Source organism: Sinocyclocheilus grahami, unplaced genomic scaffold (assembly GCF_001515645.1).
Source record: "Sinocyclocheilus grahami isolate Dianchi unplaced genomic scaffold, SAMN03320097.WGS_v1.1 scaffold193.1, whole genome shotgun sequence".
Taxonomy (NCBI): Eukaryota; Metazoa; Chordata; class Actinopteri; order Cypriniformes; family Cyprinidae; genus Sinocyclocheilus; species Sinocyclocheilus grahami.
Window position 1 is genome coordinate 152643 of NW_015505372.1, and position 19116 is coordinate 171758.

The 19116-nt window shown below is 34.8% G+C and overlaps 1 protein-coding gene across 1 annotated transcript; it reads left to right on the plus strand.

Moving 5' to 3' along the window:
- The first annotated feature begins 924 nt into the window (after positions 1–924).
- Positions 925–16899, plus strand: LOC107594937 (alpha-1,3-mannosyl-glycoprotein 4-beta-N-acetylglucosaminyltransferase B-like). Its single transcript, XM_016285169.1, has 17 exons — positions 925–1522; positions 3224–3376; positions 3450–3581; positions 4044–4149; positions 4229–4304; positions 4393–4572; positions 4736–4782; positions 4868–4981; positions 5061–5136; positions 5225–5339; positions 5833–5963; positions 6056–6163; positions 7560–7753; positions 9410–9488; positions 10940–11015; positions 15398–15510; positions 16852–16899. The coding sequence occupies exons 1-17, from the start codon at positions 1438–1440 to the stop codon at positions 16867–16869; spliced, it is 1803 nt and encodes a 600-aa protein (XP_016140655.1). The 5' UTR covers positions 925–1437; the 3' UTR covers positions 16870–16899.
- Positions 16900–19116: the final 2217 nt, after the last annotated feature.

The following is a 19116-nucleotide window of genomic DNA, read 5'->3' on the forward strand; positions in this document are numbered from 1 at the left end:
CTGGTCTTCAATAATAAGAGGCTACTTGGTAAAAAGATGCCTATAATCGCATATTTAAAATATACCATCGATTGACAGCACTAAAATAAACATGTGTAAAACATGATTTCAGATATAGAAGTTAGGCTAAATCTCACAAATCTGTCAAGAACATGTCCGGGTCATAATATAACCCCCAAATCAAAAAGAAATTAACTTAAATTAACTGACAACAAATAAATTACATACACTGTACAAATTATTGTCAGTTTAACTGTAAAAGATTGTAAATGCTAAAATTGTAAAATTGGGATAGTTCCCCCAAAAATGAAAATTCTGTCATTAATTACTCACACCCACCCATTATTTCACCCACACCTTAGTTAAATAACCATAACAAAAAAAGCTTCTGATAATTTATACATTCTCTTTTGAATAGGCTTACCTATCTATTTCACATGACAAGTCAAATGCATAATTTGGATCAACAGATGTTTAAAATGGAATTAAAGTAATTAAGAAATAAATAAATCTGTTATGCTTTTATCAACACTAAAACAAATATAAAGAAGGATCTTTATACCTCCACCTCCAACTAGTAAGAAAACTAGCAAAACTACTAAGGCAAAACTAGTAAGAGGTTCACGTTTTCAGTGTTGTTAGGGATTGCACCCCTAGGTGTCACTTTTTCCACATACAATCCTTCACTGAGTCAGAAAGCTCCAGATCATTCTTATATATGACCAAACAGTCACCATTAAATGAACATTTACAGATGAAGAACAGTTATAAACCAGCTTAAACCAAACCAGCGTCTGACTGTGACCAGTACTATAGTTCCATGATTACACTATAAAATAAGAGGACTGAATTAGAAGGTTCTCTTGTCTTGTTATTACTTGAAAAAAATATAACGTTTTCATCGTAATGTAAAATGTCCATGTGTTTTTATTTAGGTAGGCCTAATAGCGCTCGACATTAATTTACAGTTCACGGGATAGTTCTAAACTACTTTAGCCTACATTGAAGCAGACAGCCTACACATAACAATGTTATATCAAAATCTGAGACAAATAGGTAATCTGCCAGACGTTTAAACGCAATGTGTGAAAATGAAGACTACTGTCAGCCGCGTCGACCGGATGAATATTCATGAGCGGGACAGGTGGAGGATGGAACTGCTGCGGTTTGGAGGTGTGAGCGGATTACAGCGAAGTTCCTCGTGTGCCATCAAGACATCAGCTGACAACACGATTCGTGACTATTCGTGTAGCTGGCCTGGTCTCAGAAAGTAGCATGCATTTCAAAAGGATTTTCGTCCAATTGTGACACTTTTCCAGTTCACCCAGACGTCGCGGGGAAGAAGCAACTAATAACCTTTCTTACTTGTTATATCTTGAGGGTTTAGCCTTCTCAATAGTAGCCTAGTATTCTGGTATTTCTGTGGACTGAGATGAGATGAGGTCCTGGCATGGCAAACTGTTCTTCTTCGCGGGTTTTGTATGTGTGTTGATGTTAACCTCGTGGCACACATCAAAGTCAGGTGAGCGTGATCAGCCTGGTAGGATGGCCTATGAAATATTCGGATTGATTATTCGGAATTTGCATTTATGAACTGGTTGCTTGTTTTTATTGTTTGACAGTTTATGTACTGACATTTTGGACTTGAAGGAGTTGTTGAGAGATGCATTTCTGAGAGATTCTATGACATGACATGTTTAGTTATTTCTTTAGTTAGTCCTCAATCAGTTGTCAACCTGTCAGACGTGCAATGCCAGCTTCCTGTACGCCGGACAAACTGGTATTGCAGGAATTCTTTCCATATGTGCCCCCTGGACCACAAAACCAGTCTTAAGTTGCACAGGTATATTTGTAGCAATAGCCAAAAATACATTGTATGGGTCAAAATTATTGATTTTTCTTTTATGCCAAAAATCATTAGGATATTAAGTAGAGATCATGTTCAATGAAGATATTTTGTACATTTCCTACCGTAATTATATCAAAACTACATTTTTGATAAGTAATATGCATTGCTAAGGACTTTAAAGGCGATTTTCTCAATATTTAGATTTTTGTGCACCCTCAGATTCCAGATTTTCAAATAGTTGTATCTCGGCCAAATATTGTCCTATCCTAACAAACCATACATCAATGGAAAGCTTATTCATTCAGCTTTCAGAATTGTATAAAGCTCCATTTAAAAAAAAAAAAGACCCTTATGACTGGTTTTGTGGTCTAGGGTCACATATTTGTTTGTTTTTTCATGCGAGTCAGTAAATACTACAATAGATGGACGAACATTTTAAAAAGGTGATTTCTGGTTCTGGTTTTTAAATATTGTCAACAATCTGTTAGAGCAATAATGTTTTAATAAAACAATAAAATGTTGATAGATTGCAATGTGACATCTCAAGTGAAATGTTATGTGACCCTGGACCACAAAACCAGTCATAAGGGCCAGCTTTTTGAAAGTGAGATTTATACACATGAAAGCTGAATAAATAAGCTTTCCATTGATGCGTGTTTTTTTATTTTTAGGATAGGACAATATTTGGCCGAGATACAACTATTTGAACATCTTGAATTTGATGGTGCAAAAAAAATCTAAATATTGAGAAAAATCACATTTAAATATTTCCAAATGAAGTTCTTAGTAATGCATATTACTAATCAGAAATTAGGTTTTGATATATTTACGGTAGAAAATGTACTAAATATATTCATGTAACATGATCTTTACTTAATATTCTAATGATTTTGGCATAAAAGAAAAATCGATAATTTTTACCCATACAATGTATTGTTGACTATTGCTACAAATATACCCGTACTACTTAAGACTGGTATTGTGCTCCAGGGTCACATATTAGCTTATATTATATTGTATTATAAAGGTAACATGATTGAAAAACCCTGCGCTTCAGTGTAGAAATTAGATGAAATCATATGCCCAACAACAACTAAATGCATCACGGCAAAACAGCTTTGAGTTTCTGTAGGCAGCAATTAAACATGATGACTGATATAAATTGTACCATATGCACATTTCCATTGGAATGTAAGTTCCTCTAGGAACCACGATTTTCCCTTTTTTCAAACTAATTATTTTTAGAAGTAATTAATTTATGTGGTGATCAACATTATGCCACAAATGCTGTTGCAAGGCTTAACTTAACTTGTTTTCAGCCCTGAAACATCCTTTTAATTCACATCAAGTGATGACTGGCACTCTGTGTATCAGATAACTTGCCATCGCAGCTGCATTTGGTCTATGAGAGGTTACTGCGGGCAGAACAACGAGGGGAGGTCTTATCACAAGAGCTGCTTAAAGTGCTTGGTCAACTTCAAAACCGCAGCATTGCTCCATCGAATATCACAATCAGTAACTCCTCAGGTGAGTCCAAGCACTTTTCTTGCTGTAATATCCGTGTCTGTTCAGTTATTCAGTATTTTATCTGCCATTTTAGCTTTATTAGAAGAGAGGGTCCTTCGGCGCTTGTTGCCTTCGCAGCCTAATGCCCACATCTACTTGCCTCACCTGAAGGAGCATGAGGGCAGTCTGAAACCCATCGTTCATCTGGGGCAGCGACGCACTGGAGGTCTGTCTCTCATTATCAACTTTTGTGATTGTATTGTTACAGTGCTTGCAATGTAGCAATTGAATTTGATTTAAACATACTTGTCATAAGTAATATTGATGTCTTACTGTGTTAAACTTCTATTAAGGGGAAAAAAAACAAGTGTATATTTTGCATAAGAAGCTTAAGATCTAAATTTCCGATCCACAAAATGTAACCACAAGCAATGATATCATTGTAATATTTACATACTTAATTTTGATTGGCCTTCTTTTCTATACCTCTTTGCATACTGAATTTTGCTCTTTGCTTTCGTGTGTCTCTTAAATCAGCTATAGCTGCTGGTACACTGCAAATATTGTTTATGCACCTTCTGAGTGTCATGAAAGCAGCAAAGCATCACAGCTGCAGCATTTTATTTGGAAGCCTAATTAACCCTTTAAATGCAAGTAACTGTGTATTTGACTCTGTGTAGTCTCCCAGATGCTGTCAGATCCGGAGTGATAGAGGTGATCTCTCCATCTCCTCACTATTACCCAGACTTTAGTAACCTGAAGGAAACGTTTGGAGACCCCAAGGAGCGAGTCAGGTTAGAGATTCTCCTCTTGTGCAAATGTAACTTGAAATATATGGTGTCTTAATTGTGAAGCATGTTTTACTGATCATAGATGGAGGACCAAGCAGAACCTTGACTACAGTTTCCTCATGCTGTATGCGCAGTCTAAGGGCACATACTACGTCCAGGTAATGCCAAAGACACTGTCTTACAACTTAATGTTAGCTCTATGTTTCATTGACTTTATCAGTCTGAGCCTGTGCATATGTGTTTCAGCTTGAGGATGATATTGTAGCAAAGCAAGGATTCTTTCAGTCCATGAAAAAATATATAGAGCAGGTGCTTTCCGAGGAGTGGCTTTTCCTGGAGTTTTCCCAGCTGGGATTCATTGGTCAGTGTCTTGTCCTGTCCTGTCTTTTTCTGACCTCTCTCATTCTCTTCTCTCCCACCATTTCTGTTTGGTCATAATTAATAGTAATTATAATAGTAAGTACATGTAACATGTGTAACAAGGACACCTTAAAATAAAGTGTTACCAAAAAATCGTAATGATCCCAAACTTTTCAACGATAGTGTTCTTTGTTATTTTCATTGATAAGTATTTTCATTCTTCTCTTAGACAAATGCAACATTTGTGAATGCTGTTGTCCAGACTGTACAGACCAAGTGAGTGTTTCATTATTTACTCGTCTGCTTCATGAGAGATCTTTAAACTCGCTGTGCAAGTAACTGTGTATTTGACTCTGTGTAGTCTCCCAGATGCTGTCAGATCCGGAGTGATAGAGGTGATCTCTCCTTCTCCTCACTATTACCCAGACTTTAGTAACCTGAAGGAAACGTTTGGAGACCCCAAGGAGCGAGTCAGGTTAGAGATTCACCTCTTGTGCAAATGTAACTTGAAATATATGGTGTCTTAATTGTGAAGCATGTTTTACTGATCATAGATGGAGGACCAAGCAGAACCTTGACTACAGTTTCCTCATGCTGTATGCGCAGTCTAAGGGCACATACTACGTCCAGGTAATGCCAAAGACACTGTCTTACAACTTAATGTTAGCTCTATGTTTCATTGACTTTATCAGTCTGAGCCTGTGCATATGTGTTTCAGCTTGAGGATGATATTGTAGCAAAGCAAGGATTCTTTCAGTCCATGAAAAAATATATAGAGCAGGTGCTTTCCGAGGAGTGGCTTTTCCTGGAGTTTTCCCAGCTGGGATTCATTGGTCAGTGTCTTGTCCTGTCCTGTCTTTTTCTGACCTCTCTCATTCTCTTCTCTCCCACCATTTCTGTTTGGTCAGTTCTTTCATTTGTCTGCTGTTTTGTTATTTGTACACCTGGACCAGTTGTTCATTGTTAGTCGTGCGGTCTCAGTTGTGAATGCAATTTTATGGTCTTTATTTTTACAGTAGCGATGAGATATCTTTTATTAGTCAGTGTTAAGAGGGTCAGAAATAAAAAGGAAGGAAATATGAGCCCTCTTTGTTTAAAAAAACACAGCTTCTGCTAGCATTTGCTTATTTACATATTTGCCTTTAAAATAATTCAGTTCAGATCCTCTTGATTATTCAAATAATCAACCAGTTTTTCTCAGAGTAGCATCGGATTTCAAGGAACATTGTCAGTGTCTCACAGCTCCCATAGATACTGTTTACTATGACCAAATCTATTTGTGGCCTAGCATGAAATTGAGTATATCGCTCATTTTTCATATTCTAGGCAAGCTTTTCCGCACATCAGATCTGCCAATGATTGTGGAGTTCTTCCTGATGTTTCACAAAGACAAGCCAATCGATTGGCTGCTCGATCACATCCTGTGGGTTAAAGTGTGTAACCCAGAGAAAGATTTAGTAAGTTTGAATATAATATTTACTTTATTTATTTGTTTGTGAGATCGGTGTAAGACATTTCATTGTTTATTATTATAATTCATTGCACTTAGAAACACTGCAATAATGAGAAGGCCCGACTGAAGAGAGCTTACAAACCCTCCCTGTTTCAGCATGTCGGTTTGCATTCCTCACTGCCCGGTAAAATTCAAAACCTAAAGGTAATTCAAACTTCCTCTTCCTTGTATGAAGATTTAAGGTCTCGTTTTAGTTAACTATAACTAAAACTGAAACCATAAAAACAAAGTTACTTGAAATAAAAAACATTAACTGAAATAAAAAAAAATGTAAATACATAAATAAAACACTTATTTTATTTCAGCTAGTTGCCAAGGCAAAATTTCTCATTTTCATTTAGTTTAACGTTTAGTTCAATGAATTAAAAAAAACTAAAAATTAAAAAACTTTTATAAAAACGAAAATTTTATGAAAAAAACACAACAAAGTTAATAATACTTTAACTAAATTTAAAATGAAAATGGGGAATAAAAAAATGAAAACCTATTCAAAATATGAATAAAACTATAATAGTATAATGCAAGATGAATTTCTAGTAGAATAGTGGCCACCTAAACTCTCTTAACAGTACTATGGGTCTGTAGGGGTAGACAGCAGCTTATCTACATTGCAAACAGAACATTTACATTATTTATATTAGCACATTCTATTTCCATAACGACTTACAAATTTGTAATAACACAACTCATGTCATTTATCTTAAAGGTGAAGTGTCTCATTTCTGGTGTGCAAATGGTACCATTATTTATTAAAATTTTTTTGCATGTACATTTGTTCTCTATTTTGGGAAGTCATCCAACCAGTGGGTTACATGTAGTTCACTCAGTAAAAATAAACAGGGCAATGAGGAAGGATTTTAATGTCCAAGATAATTACACACTTCACTTTTAAAGAAACAGTCCCATTAAAAGTGCTGCAAAACAAAGTTCCCAATGTGTCCAGAATAAAAATATTTAAAAGCTAGCTTGTTTTTGTCAGGAACCAAAATGCAGAACATCTAAACTGTACTCAAAAGGTCTTTATTAAAAAAATAAAAAATCTACATAAAAACCACCAAACACAATCTCAAGACAGAAGAGCACACAGCAAATGAATATAAACATAAGCGTGTGCTCTACAGAAAACAAGACTCAATACAGACGAAAGTGCCCGGAGCCTGAATGTCAGGATCCCAAGACTAAAACCAATGTAGACAGGATTGTCAGGATCCAGACACCAAGCCCCAAACACAATACATATACAAAAGAATGCAGTGCCCAGAGAGCAATCCCTGAACTCTTACACTCACACAAGGACAAGAAAGAACAATACAACACAGGATCCTGTCACTAAATCAACAGCCAGACCAACCGAAGTGATAGGACTCCCACATTTTTTTTGTGTACTTCACATGATACCTATGTAGAGCGTTCCAAATCACTCACTTATTAGGTTCTATTTCAGTTATAAATCTGTGTAGACAATATACAGCAAGTCAGCTCACTAGGTTTTGAAACAGCACTTATGTGTATATCTGTGTATATCTTTATGTGATTACAGGATAAAGACTTTGGAAATCAAGTGCTGTTCAAAGGCCACTATAACCCGCCAGCAGAACTCAGCAGCAGTCTAGAGAAATATCAGTCTCACACTCTGGAGAGAGCTTACAACGGAGACGACTTCTTCTGGGGCCTCACACCTAAAAGAGGAGATTACATCCTCATTACTTTTACCACACCTCAAGCTGTCAAAGGGTGAGACACCAGTACAGAACATTAATTTGATGAGTATACAAAGTGTAACAGGCAATCTTGTTAAAGTTCCAGCATGTATATCCAGTTTGTGTATCAACAGCAAATGAAAATTCAGTCATCATTTACCCTCATGTCGTTACAAAACTCAAAAATAGGATATTTTGAAAAGTGTTTTATTCAGTGAAGTCCAGTGTCGTTTAAAATCTTCTTTTGTGTTCTGCAGAAAGTCACACAGGCATAATTTTGGGTAACCTATCCCTTTATCTGTGAAAGTAAACTCGATATGGCTTGATATGTTTAGGGGAGTTTACTTACAGTATGCATTGTAAATATCTCTTTACGTGGATATATAAATAGAAGTAAAAACCCAATGGCAGTGTAAATGTACCCAGCTGTCTGCTTGTGAGTTTGCCCTGCTGAAAGAATGTGAACCAATGGCTTCTGTTTCAGTTCCTCTGAGCAGGATATTTTATACTGGCCATGTTTCTTTAGGAGCTGAACACATGGTGACTGCAATCTTTCAAAATTGCCTTTAAGCACACACATAGGAGTTAATTTGATTCCATTTGACAGCTTCCCAAAAACTAAGTTAAGATCTAAATCTGGTTAGTTGACATTTGAGGAAGGTGTTGTAAAGAAATCTGAACTTTCTCACTTAACTTCACATCTGAACTAACAGGCAATCTTGTTAAAGTTCCAGCATGTATGTCCAGTTTGTGTATCAACAGCAAATGAAAATTCAGTCATCATTTACCCTCATGTCGTTACAAAACTCAAAAATAGGATATTTTGAAAAGTGTTACAATTTTTATTCAGTGAAGTCCAGTGTCGTTTAAAATCTTCTTTTGTGTTCTGCAGAAAGTCACACAGGCATAATTTTGGGTAACCTATCCCTTTATCTGTGAAAGTAAACTCGATATGGCTTGATATGTTTAGGGGAGTTTACTTACAGTATGCATTGTAAATATCTCTTTACGTGGATATATAAATAGAAGTAAAAACCCAATGGCAGTGTAAATGTACCCAGCTGTCTGCTTGTGAGTTTGCCCTGCTGAAAGAATGTGAACCAATGGCGTCTGTTTCAGTTCCTCTGAGCAGGATATTTTATACTGGCCATGTTTCTTTAGGAGCTGAACACATGGTGACTGCAATCTTTCAAAATTGCCTTTAAGCACACACATAGGAGTTAATTTGATTCCATTTGACAGCTTCCCAAAAACTAAGTTAAGATCTAAATCTGGTTAGTTGACATTTGAGGAAGGTGTTGTAAAGAAATCTGAACTTTCTCACTTAACTTCACATCTGAACTTACCGTCTTCATGAAATCATGGATAATGGGTGCATCTGTCACTTGACAAAGAGTGATGTAATGAGCCCAGAGAAATTCCTGGTTGTTTTTTGAAATGCAGCAGACCGACTCTTTGACTTGTTAAACAAATTCCACTGATGCTACAGAAACAAGGGATTGTTTAAGCTACATACATAACTTACAAAACCACCTATTCATTTTGTAGTTTGTAACTATCAACTGCATCTGTGGCATTAGAAACATTTCAACTCCGATAGCAAAAACAATGTGTTGACACAAATAGACATACAGTGAATCTTCTATTGACTGATTTAATGTTTTTATATTTTTGTTCCTCTCACTTCTAGGTACTTTTTTCGATCTGGCAATATTGAGACAAATGGTGACAGGTTTTACAACACAACAGTGGAGGTGCTCCCTAATAATGTAAGTGTCATGCCAAAAGTGATTTAAAAAAAACCCATCGGGCTCAAAAAATGACAGATCTGCTTTCAGCAAATAAAGAGCATCAGTAAAAAAAAAAAAGGTCTATATACACTACCATTCAAAAGTTTGGGAAAACAGAATTAATTTTTTATTGTTTTTGAATGAAGTTTGCTTACCAAAGCTGCATTTATTTGATCAAAAATACAGTAAAAACAGTAATAGTGTGAAATATGTATTACATTTAAAAAACCTGTTTTCTAATTTAATGTATTTTAAAATGTAATTTATTCCTGTGATGGCAAAGCCGAATTTTCAGCAGCCATTACACCAGTCTTCAGTGTCACATGAACCTTCTGACATGCTGATTTGGTGCTCAAACATTTCATAACATATAATTATCAGTGTTCAAAACAGCGAACAGCTGTACTGAAACCAAGATAATATATTTTGGGGATTCTTTGATAAAAAAGAAAGCTCAAAACAACATTTATTTGACAAAGAAAGCTTTTGTAACTTTGAAAATGTCTGTACTATCAATTTATTGGATCCTTGTTGAACAAAAGTATTAAAAACATCTTACTGACTTTTGACGTTTGAATGTTTGAACATTTGAATGGTAGTGCAAACCTTTAAAGACAGACCATGAGGTTCTGTTAAAGAATCAGTAAAAAAAACTGCCAAATTCTAGGTGAAGGACTACACTACCCATGAAACCTAAAGAGAACAACCCACCAATCAGAATCACAACAAATCAGGGAGAAAGAGCTCAGTGGTGACCACGCTCTCCTATGAAACATTGTAAATGACGTAATTGAGTCTCCCTACTTGGTACACTCCCTAATAGTTTTATATTGTTTCGATATCTTTTATTTTATTACGGCATTTTTTATGAGACTGTAATTCATTCCTTTATAAAAGATGAAAAGCACACAATCTTTAAGTTCACTTTTCTTATACTTGTTCATCCCAGAACTGGTTGGTTTGCTTTATGACAGTTTGTATAATAGTTTGGTTTTTTTTAAACCCCTTAAACACTTTAATGTCTTAAATACTTGAAATCCCTTAAATACTTCCAGAACCAAAGCTGCACAAAAAATGAGCGGATTCAGTTTGTGTGACTATGTTGGTATTCTCATAGCTTTAGACATTGCATTGTATCTTAGAACGTACGTGACTACACCCTTTTTCTAAGTGTACATTTGTATTAATTTGCTTGTCGTGATGGGTCCTTGCCCCTGTGCATGCTAGCCATGTAAACATTTCTAAGACAACAGAAAACTGACACACAAAACCACATTTGTGTTCTTTGCAGGGTTTGAGATCGTGTTTAAGTTCAAACTTTACCTCAAACCTATTAGATGAGGATTTTTGTACATACTTCCTGATATGTCCATTCTTTTCATTTCCATTGAAGTATAAAGTGTTGACAGGTACATGTCTGTGTTTTACAGAACTCTGTGAAAGAGAAGGTCACTAGAGGAGAATTGGCCTGCTGTAAAACCTCATCTGATGGCTTTGTTCAGATAGGTACTCAATCATCATTGATTTCATGTTTCTCGTCTTTCCTTTTCTGTCACTCATTTGTAAGATTTTGCATAAATACATTTAGATGAAGTGCAATCATTTGTTTGTCAGTGAACTAAGAATTTCAAGTACCGTAAGTGATACTTTGATACATCATAAAAAAAACTATGTGATGATAGTTAGAAATGAGTTGTAAAATTAGCTGTGACGATAATCATGATAATTACAGGAAACTCTAAAATGAGTTGGCCAGCGTGTCTTGTGAACACGTCTGTTAACACAAGTTTTAGGTTTGGGTATCAAAAACCGGTTCAGAACTGGTTTGGTTTTTTCCATTAAAGAGCTGAATGATTTTCGTGATGTCGGTTTCATTCACAGTTCTTGAATGGCTGCATTTTTCCACTAGTGTGGAGCACTAAGTGTAGTGAATCTATGACAGCATGCTTCTTGAATCAGTACTGAATCTATTGCACCTGGCAAAAGAAAGTTGTTGTTTTTTTCATTGTGACATAACTCGATATGGCTTGATATGTTTAGGGGAGTTTACTTACAGTATGCATTGTAAATATCTCTTTACGTGGATATATAAATAGAAGTAAAAACCCAATGGCAGTGTAAATGTACCCAGCTGTCTGCTTGTGAGTTTGCCCTGCTGAAAGAATGTGAACCAATGGCGTCTGTTTCAGTTCCTCTGAGCAGGATATTTTATACTGGCCATGTTTCTTTAGGAGCTGAACACATGGTGACTGCAATCTTTCAAAATTGCCTTTAAGCACACACATAGGAGTTAATTTGATTCCATTTGACAGCTTCCCAAAAACTAAGTTAAGATCTAAATCTGGTTAGTTGACATTTGAGGAAGGTGTTGTAAAGAAATCTGAACTTTCTCACTTAACTTCACATCTGAACTTACCGTCTTCATGAAATCATGGATAATGGGTGCATCTGTCACTTGACAAAGAGTGATGTAATGAGCCCAGAGAAATTCCTGGTTGTTTTTTGAAATGCAGCAGACCGACTCTTTGACTTGTTAAACAAATTCCACTGATGCTACAGAAACAAGGGATTGTTTAAGCTACATACATAACTTACAAAACCACCTATTCATTTTGTAGTTTGTAACTATCAACTGCATCTGTGGCATTAGAAACATTTCAACTCCGATAGCAAAAACAATGTGTTGACACAAATAGACATACAGTGAATCTTCTATTGACTGATTTAATGTTTTTATATTTTTGTTCCTCTCACTTCTAGGTACTTTTTTCGATCTGGCAATATTGAGACAAATGGCGACAGGTTTTACAACACAACAGTGGAGGTGCTCCCTAATAATGTAAGTGTCATGTCAAAAGTGATTTTAAAAAAAACCATCGGGCTCAAAAAATGACAGATCTGCTTTCAGCAAATAAAGAGCATCAGTAAAAAAAAAAAAGGTCTATATACACTACCATTCAAAAGTTTGGGAAAACAGAATTAATTTTTTATTGTTTTTGAATGAAGTTTGCTTACCAAAGCTGCATTTATTTGATCAAAAATACAGTAAAAACAGTAATAGTGTGAAATATGTATTACATTTAAAAAACCTGTTTTCTAATTTAATGTATTTTAAAATGTAATTTATTCCTGTGATGGCAAAGCCGAATTTTCAGCAGCCATTACACCAGTCTTCAGTGTCACATGAACCTTCTGACATGCTGATTTGGTGCTCAAACATTTCATAACATATAATTATCAGTGTTCAAAACAGCAAACAGCTGTACTGAAACCAAGATAATATATTTTTGGGATTCTTTGATAAAAAAGAAAGCTCAAAACAACATTTATTTGACAAAGAAAGCTTTTGTAACTTTGAAAATGTCTGTACTATCAATTTATTGGATCCTTGTTGAACAAAAGTATTAAAAACATCTTACTGACTTTTGACGTTTGAATGTTTGAACATTTGAATGGTAGTGCAAACCTTTGAAGACAGACCATGAGGTTCTGTTAAAGAATCAGTAAAAAAACTGCCAAATTCTAGGTGAAGGACTACACTACCCATGAAACCTAAAGAGAACAACCCACCAATCAGAATCACAACAAATCAGGGAGAAAGAGCTCAGTGGTGACCACGCTCTCCTATGAAACATTGTAAATGACGTAATTGAGTCTCCCTACTTGGTACACTCCCTAATAGTTTTATATTGTTTCGATATCTTTTATTTTATTACGGCATTTTTTATGAGACTGTAATTCATTCCTTTATAAAAGATGAAAAGCACACAATCTTTAAGTTCACTTTTCTTATACTTGTTCATCCCAGAACTGGTTGGTTTGCTTTATGACAGTTTGTATAATAGTTTGGTTTTTTTTAAACCCCTTAAACACTTTAATGTCTTAAATACTTGAAATCCCTTAAATACTTCCAGAACCAAAGCTGCACAAAAAATGAGCGGATTCAGTTTGTGTGACTATGTTGGTATTCTCATAGCTTTAGACATTGCATTGTATCTTAGAACGTACGTGACTACACCCTTTTTCTAAGTGTACATTTGTATTAATTTGCTTGTCGTGATGGGTCCTTGCCCCTGTGCATGCTAGCCATGTAAACATTTCTAAGACAACAGAAAACTGACACACAAAACCACATTTGTGTTCTTTGCAGGGTTTGAGATCGTGTTTAAGTTCAAACTTTACCTCAAACCTATTAGATGAGGATTTTTGTACATACTTCCTGATATGTCCATTCTTTTCATTTCCATTGAAGTATAAAGTGTTGACAGGTACATGTCTGTGTTTTACAGAACTCTGTGAAAGAGAAGGTCACTAGAGGAGAATTGGCCTGCTGTAAAACCTCATCTGATGGCTTTGTTCAGATAGGTACTCAATCATCATTGATTTCATGTTTCTCGTCTTTCCTTTTCTGTCACTCATTTGTAAGATTTTGCATAAATACATTTAGATGAAGTGCAATCATTTGTTTGTCAGTGAACTAAGAATTTCAAGTACCGTAAGTGATACTTTGATACATCATAAAAAAAACTATGTGATGATAGTTAGAAATGAGTTGTAAAATTAGCTGTGACGATAATCATGATAATTACAGGAAACTCTAAAATGAGTTGGCCAGCGTGTCTTGTGAACACGTCTGTTAACACAAGTTTTAGGTTTGGGTATCAAAAACCGGTTCAGAACTGGTTTGGTTTTTTCCATTAAAGAGCTGAATGATTTTCGTGATGTCGGTTTCATTCACAGTTCTTGAATGGCTGCATTTTTCCACTAGTGTGGAGCACTAAGTGTAGTGAATCTATGACAGCATGCTTCTTGAATCAGTACTGAATCTATTGCACCTGGCAAAAGAAAGTTGTTGTTTTTTTCATTGTGACATGTGCTTTCATTTGAGCTGGTCAGGAAGACTTGTGACTCAGTTGAAATTGTTCCAACGTTTCTCTCATTTGCTTAATTAGTGTGGTTCTCACTCCCTGAAACTCAAGCCATTACTTTTGTCATGTTTACATTTGTTTCAATTTGTACACTACCATTCAAAGGTTTTTTGAAAGATATGATTCTTTTATTCAGCAGGGATGCATTAAATTGATCAAAAGTGGCAGTTACAAAAGGAATACAAATGTATTCCAAATAAATGTAGTTTTTTTTTACTTTCTATTCATCAAAAAAATAAATGAAATCACAGTTTCAACAAAAATATTTAGTAGTACTGTTTTCAACATTGATAATAATAAGAAATGATTCCTAAACACCAAATCAGTATTTTAAAATGACTTCCAAACGATCATTTGACACTGAGGACTGGAGTAATTTAAAAATATATGAAAATATAATAATTGTAATGCTATTTCACAATATTACTGCTTTTATTGTGATTTTTAATCAAATAAATGCAGTTTTGGTGAGCATAAGAGACTGTATAGGACTTGTTACTGGAAGAAACGGAAATCTAAACTTTATTACAATTATTAAGAATCAGGAAATCTAGCTGGTTTTAGAATCAACCACTAAAATGTTGTTTTTTTCATGACAACGCTATAATAAACAAGCATTACTGATTTCTGGATCCAATTTAATGGCGCATCAGCCATGACATTGTATTTTATGGATGTTAATGATCAAACAAGCTTAGCAGACACATCAGACAGCTTATCTGTAATGCACACACACTCGCTTTTTTCATCCCTTTGGACAAACCGCCGTAAGAAACATGAGCTCAAATGTGGTTATGTAAAAATGTGAGCATGCTTGGCCATTGTCTTGAGACCAGGATGTGTGTGAGTGTGAAAACCAGCATCAAAATGTGGTTTAAACCTGTCATGCAATCTTGTCGATTGAAAGAGGTCAGGTGGTTTCTGTTTAATTTGTGATGTCACAAATGTCTGTTTTCTTAGGGTCTTTCAAGAATGGAGTGGCTGAGGGAGAAGTGGATGGAGCATTAGGACAAATAGTGGCCATGCGACTCCATGTTCACTCTGATTCTGACGTCTGGGTCCTTCTCAGTGAGGTGAACCACATTCATATCATTTATAAATAACCCTTAGAAACAGGCCTCACCTAATTGGGAAGGGCTTGAGCTAACAGTCACTAATTCAGAGAAAGCTATGCTAACATGAGTAAGCTGTAACTCACAGAAATGCAATGAAGATATAAAAACAAAATCAGACCCAACCCAGTTTTGTTGACATTTCTCCAGGGAAATACAGAAAGGAAAAGTGGTTTATTAGCACATGTGAAGTGTTTCAGTCTTACAGTAAATCAAATGGAAGTAAGGAAGAGGTCATAAGGCCTCTGTATGACTAGCAAAACCAGTAAAGCACTCGTAGGGCTTGTTAGGGTGGTTTATTGGGTCTTTTATTAAAACAATGCTAAGCTAGTTTAGCATTCGCCAGCTAATCATTTAAAGTATTTTCCTTCATGTGAAACATATTATCTTACATTTTCATATTGTTATAAATTAAGGATTTTATTGCAGTATATGTTTGGGTAGATTGTCATTATCAGTAACACTTTGGCAGAAATGGCCCACAATTGTTGTTATTCTTTCTTATAGATTTTTTTTTATTCAGAAAGCTTTTAATCTTTTATTTTATTGACCATTCAGTGCTTGATTTTGAAAAGTCACTTTTCAGTTTCAACATATTTCTTTCATTTCTTGCCTTTATATAAGCAGAGCAACTTGAATTAGGTCTTCAAGAGTTAGTCCAAATTGTATATTCTAAATTAGCATTTTTTTTCTTAAATCTGTTCATTTAACTGTTTTTATTATTAAATTCATAAATACTAACAGTGCAGGTAAATTGACAATAATGCCAATAGTTCATTTTAACATCTATTTACTTAAAAATTGTAAACGTGCAAAAAAAAAAGTTGATTTTAGAATTCAAGATTTTCTCTACAACAGAAAATTGAAGTTGTCCACTTTTTTTATTTAGGAGATCGACCCAGCAATGATTAAAAATGAAAGGGCCAAGTGTTTCTGTCATCAGATATGTCTAATTTGAATATGTTTAGCAAAATTCTTGGAAATTCATTCACAGTATTTCAGTAGATGCCATTAAGTTACCCTCACTATGCTTGCGTCCCAATGTGCATACTATCCATCCTAAATTCTATGTGATATTAGTAATTTTCAGTACTATTTAGGGCAGATAGGGTGGATAGTATGCACATTGGGACGCAGGGTATGTTTTCCATTGATATTTCTGTGTAACTAAATAAAATGGCCTTTTTGAGGAACAGCCTTGTTGTGAATCCTGTAACCCACTGATAGTTTTCAATAGCCTTGTTTGCAGCTGTGACACAGTATCTAAGGTTTGCTTAAAAGTCACGTCTCTTTCTCTGACAGATCTTTATTAAAGTTTGATGAGCTGAGGAGAGAGGAGAAATTGTCCACCCGAGCTGAGAGATCTATCAAAACAAGAAAGAGACAGAAATTAATGCTCGTTTTATAATATAATAAAAGGTTAAAGAACCCAGCATTAGTTAACATTATGTGACAAAACATGTAGTGTGGGTTACTTACCCTCAAGAGTATTCTGCAACTCAAGGACCTGGTTTATAAGTCTGGTCTTCTCCTCCAACTCCACCTGATTTTCTATGTCACCTGGAAGATGAACTTAAGAGTTACACACTTTGCAATCTCGGAGTCACTGAAAAAGTGTTCAACCACCTTATAAAAGTTTTAAAAGATTTTTTTGCATTCTATGGCACCTTTAACGCTTATTATTAATAAGAAAGAAAGAAATGAATAATGTTGGAAAAGGCTTATGTTCAGATAAGAAGACATTATGCATTTATTTTGGTATTGCCTTTTCATTGTTGCCTGTTGATTGAACATAGCAAAATGGTTAGCTATACTAGGCATTTAATTACCATGGAATTCAAATAAAATAATTTGAGGGTGATCATACACAAAATCTTTATTAAAATGTCATTTGAGTTGGAAAGGTATATATTCCTAAAATCAAGGATAATAAAGATTTGAATTTATATGCATTTAAATATTATTATTTGTTAGAAAACAAACTGTCAAGGGTTTGAACTTGTGAAGGAGAAATGTTTAAAAAGAAACTGAATTTGTGAGTTTCTTTGAAGATTAATTATTATTTTACTTAATGAAATAAAGTAGATAAATTACTAATATATATATATATATATATATATATATATATATATATAATTTATTGTAATTTCACAATTTATCTATTTTATCCACAATTTTATCTATTGAATTTATATATGCACTATGTAAATATATGTATGTGTGTCGTATTTATAGTATGTATGAACCTGTATGCATATTTGTAGATTGTTTGTCTGTGTATGTATATAAATTGTTTGTATATGTTGTGTTATTGATATTTGTTAAATATAAATGCTGTACATTCCAAAATAGTATGCATCTAAAACTTGCTTTTGAAAGGAAAAGGGAACAAAAATCCCCCCATATGTTATTTCTTATGTTAAATTGTATATTGTTGAATCAATCTGTACTGATCAACTGTCAGTTTCAAAAAAAGTAATCTGTAGATGTGCTGTAGATGAATCCACATGCGGATTCCACCCAGTGTCTCACCATCCATGTCAGAGTTCATGGCGAAATACTCGTCTACTGATTTGAAATGCAGGGCTGCGACTCTTGTGAACACACTTCTGGATGAGGGCAAGGCCTGATGGAAACTGTAAAAACACAGACCCGGAGTTTGCAAAGAGGCTTTCATTCATAATGTGGAGTGTGTGTCTTCTTCATTGGTGCTGCAATGCTGGGCGCTACATATTTGACTAAATAGCATGCGAATTGTAACTGTTACAGTGCACTGTAGTTGTATATCTTATGTAATATGACAGTATTACGTAATTTTGTAGATGGCCTAAGTCAAAGTACGCAGAATAAAGCACAACATAGTTTCCTATCTTATCGTTAAACAGCTGCTACCGTTCCTCAGTTTAGCTGCCGTTAGCTGCCACACAGCTGATGAGGTAAACAAACCAATACTGAATACACTGCCCATCACACTCCCAGCTGAAGCACAGCTCGTGTCCTTCGCTTTAAGGTATACACATATAAATCCACAAAATACAAATAAATTGTATAAATTACATCCAAACCTTTGCAATGTGAAATTATACCGGCAGAAGAGGTCCCACACTACCACAGCGACGTCTTCTGTAGTCTGACGTCATGGATCATGTGTTAACCCTTTAGCTCCCACAAAAGAAATGTATGTTTTATTACACATTTCATTATATTCCTAAACTAATTTTACATTCACAAATGCAAATTTTCAAACTTAAAAGAAATGTAAAATTACTTGAATATGTATATATATATATATATATATATATATATATATATATATATATATATATATATATATATATATATATAGAGTGATTGCTATCCCTTTAAGTTTTACATTATGTGAATGTGAGGTGAAAAAGAGAGACAGGAAAAGCAGCGGGTCATTTCCTGTCCTTTGGAATCGTCTTGTCTGCCATTTTTGAAGGGTATGAACAAATTGACAGAGAATCCGAGAGGTGGTATTTTAAGGCTGCTCAGTAAATTAATATAAAACCGGAATCGCAATATAGTCTGATTAGTAAATCCCAA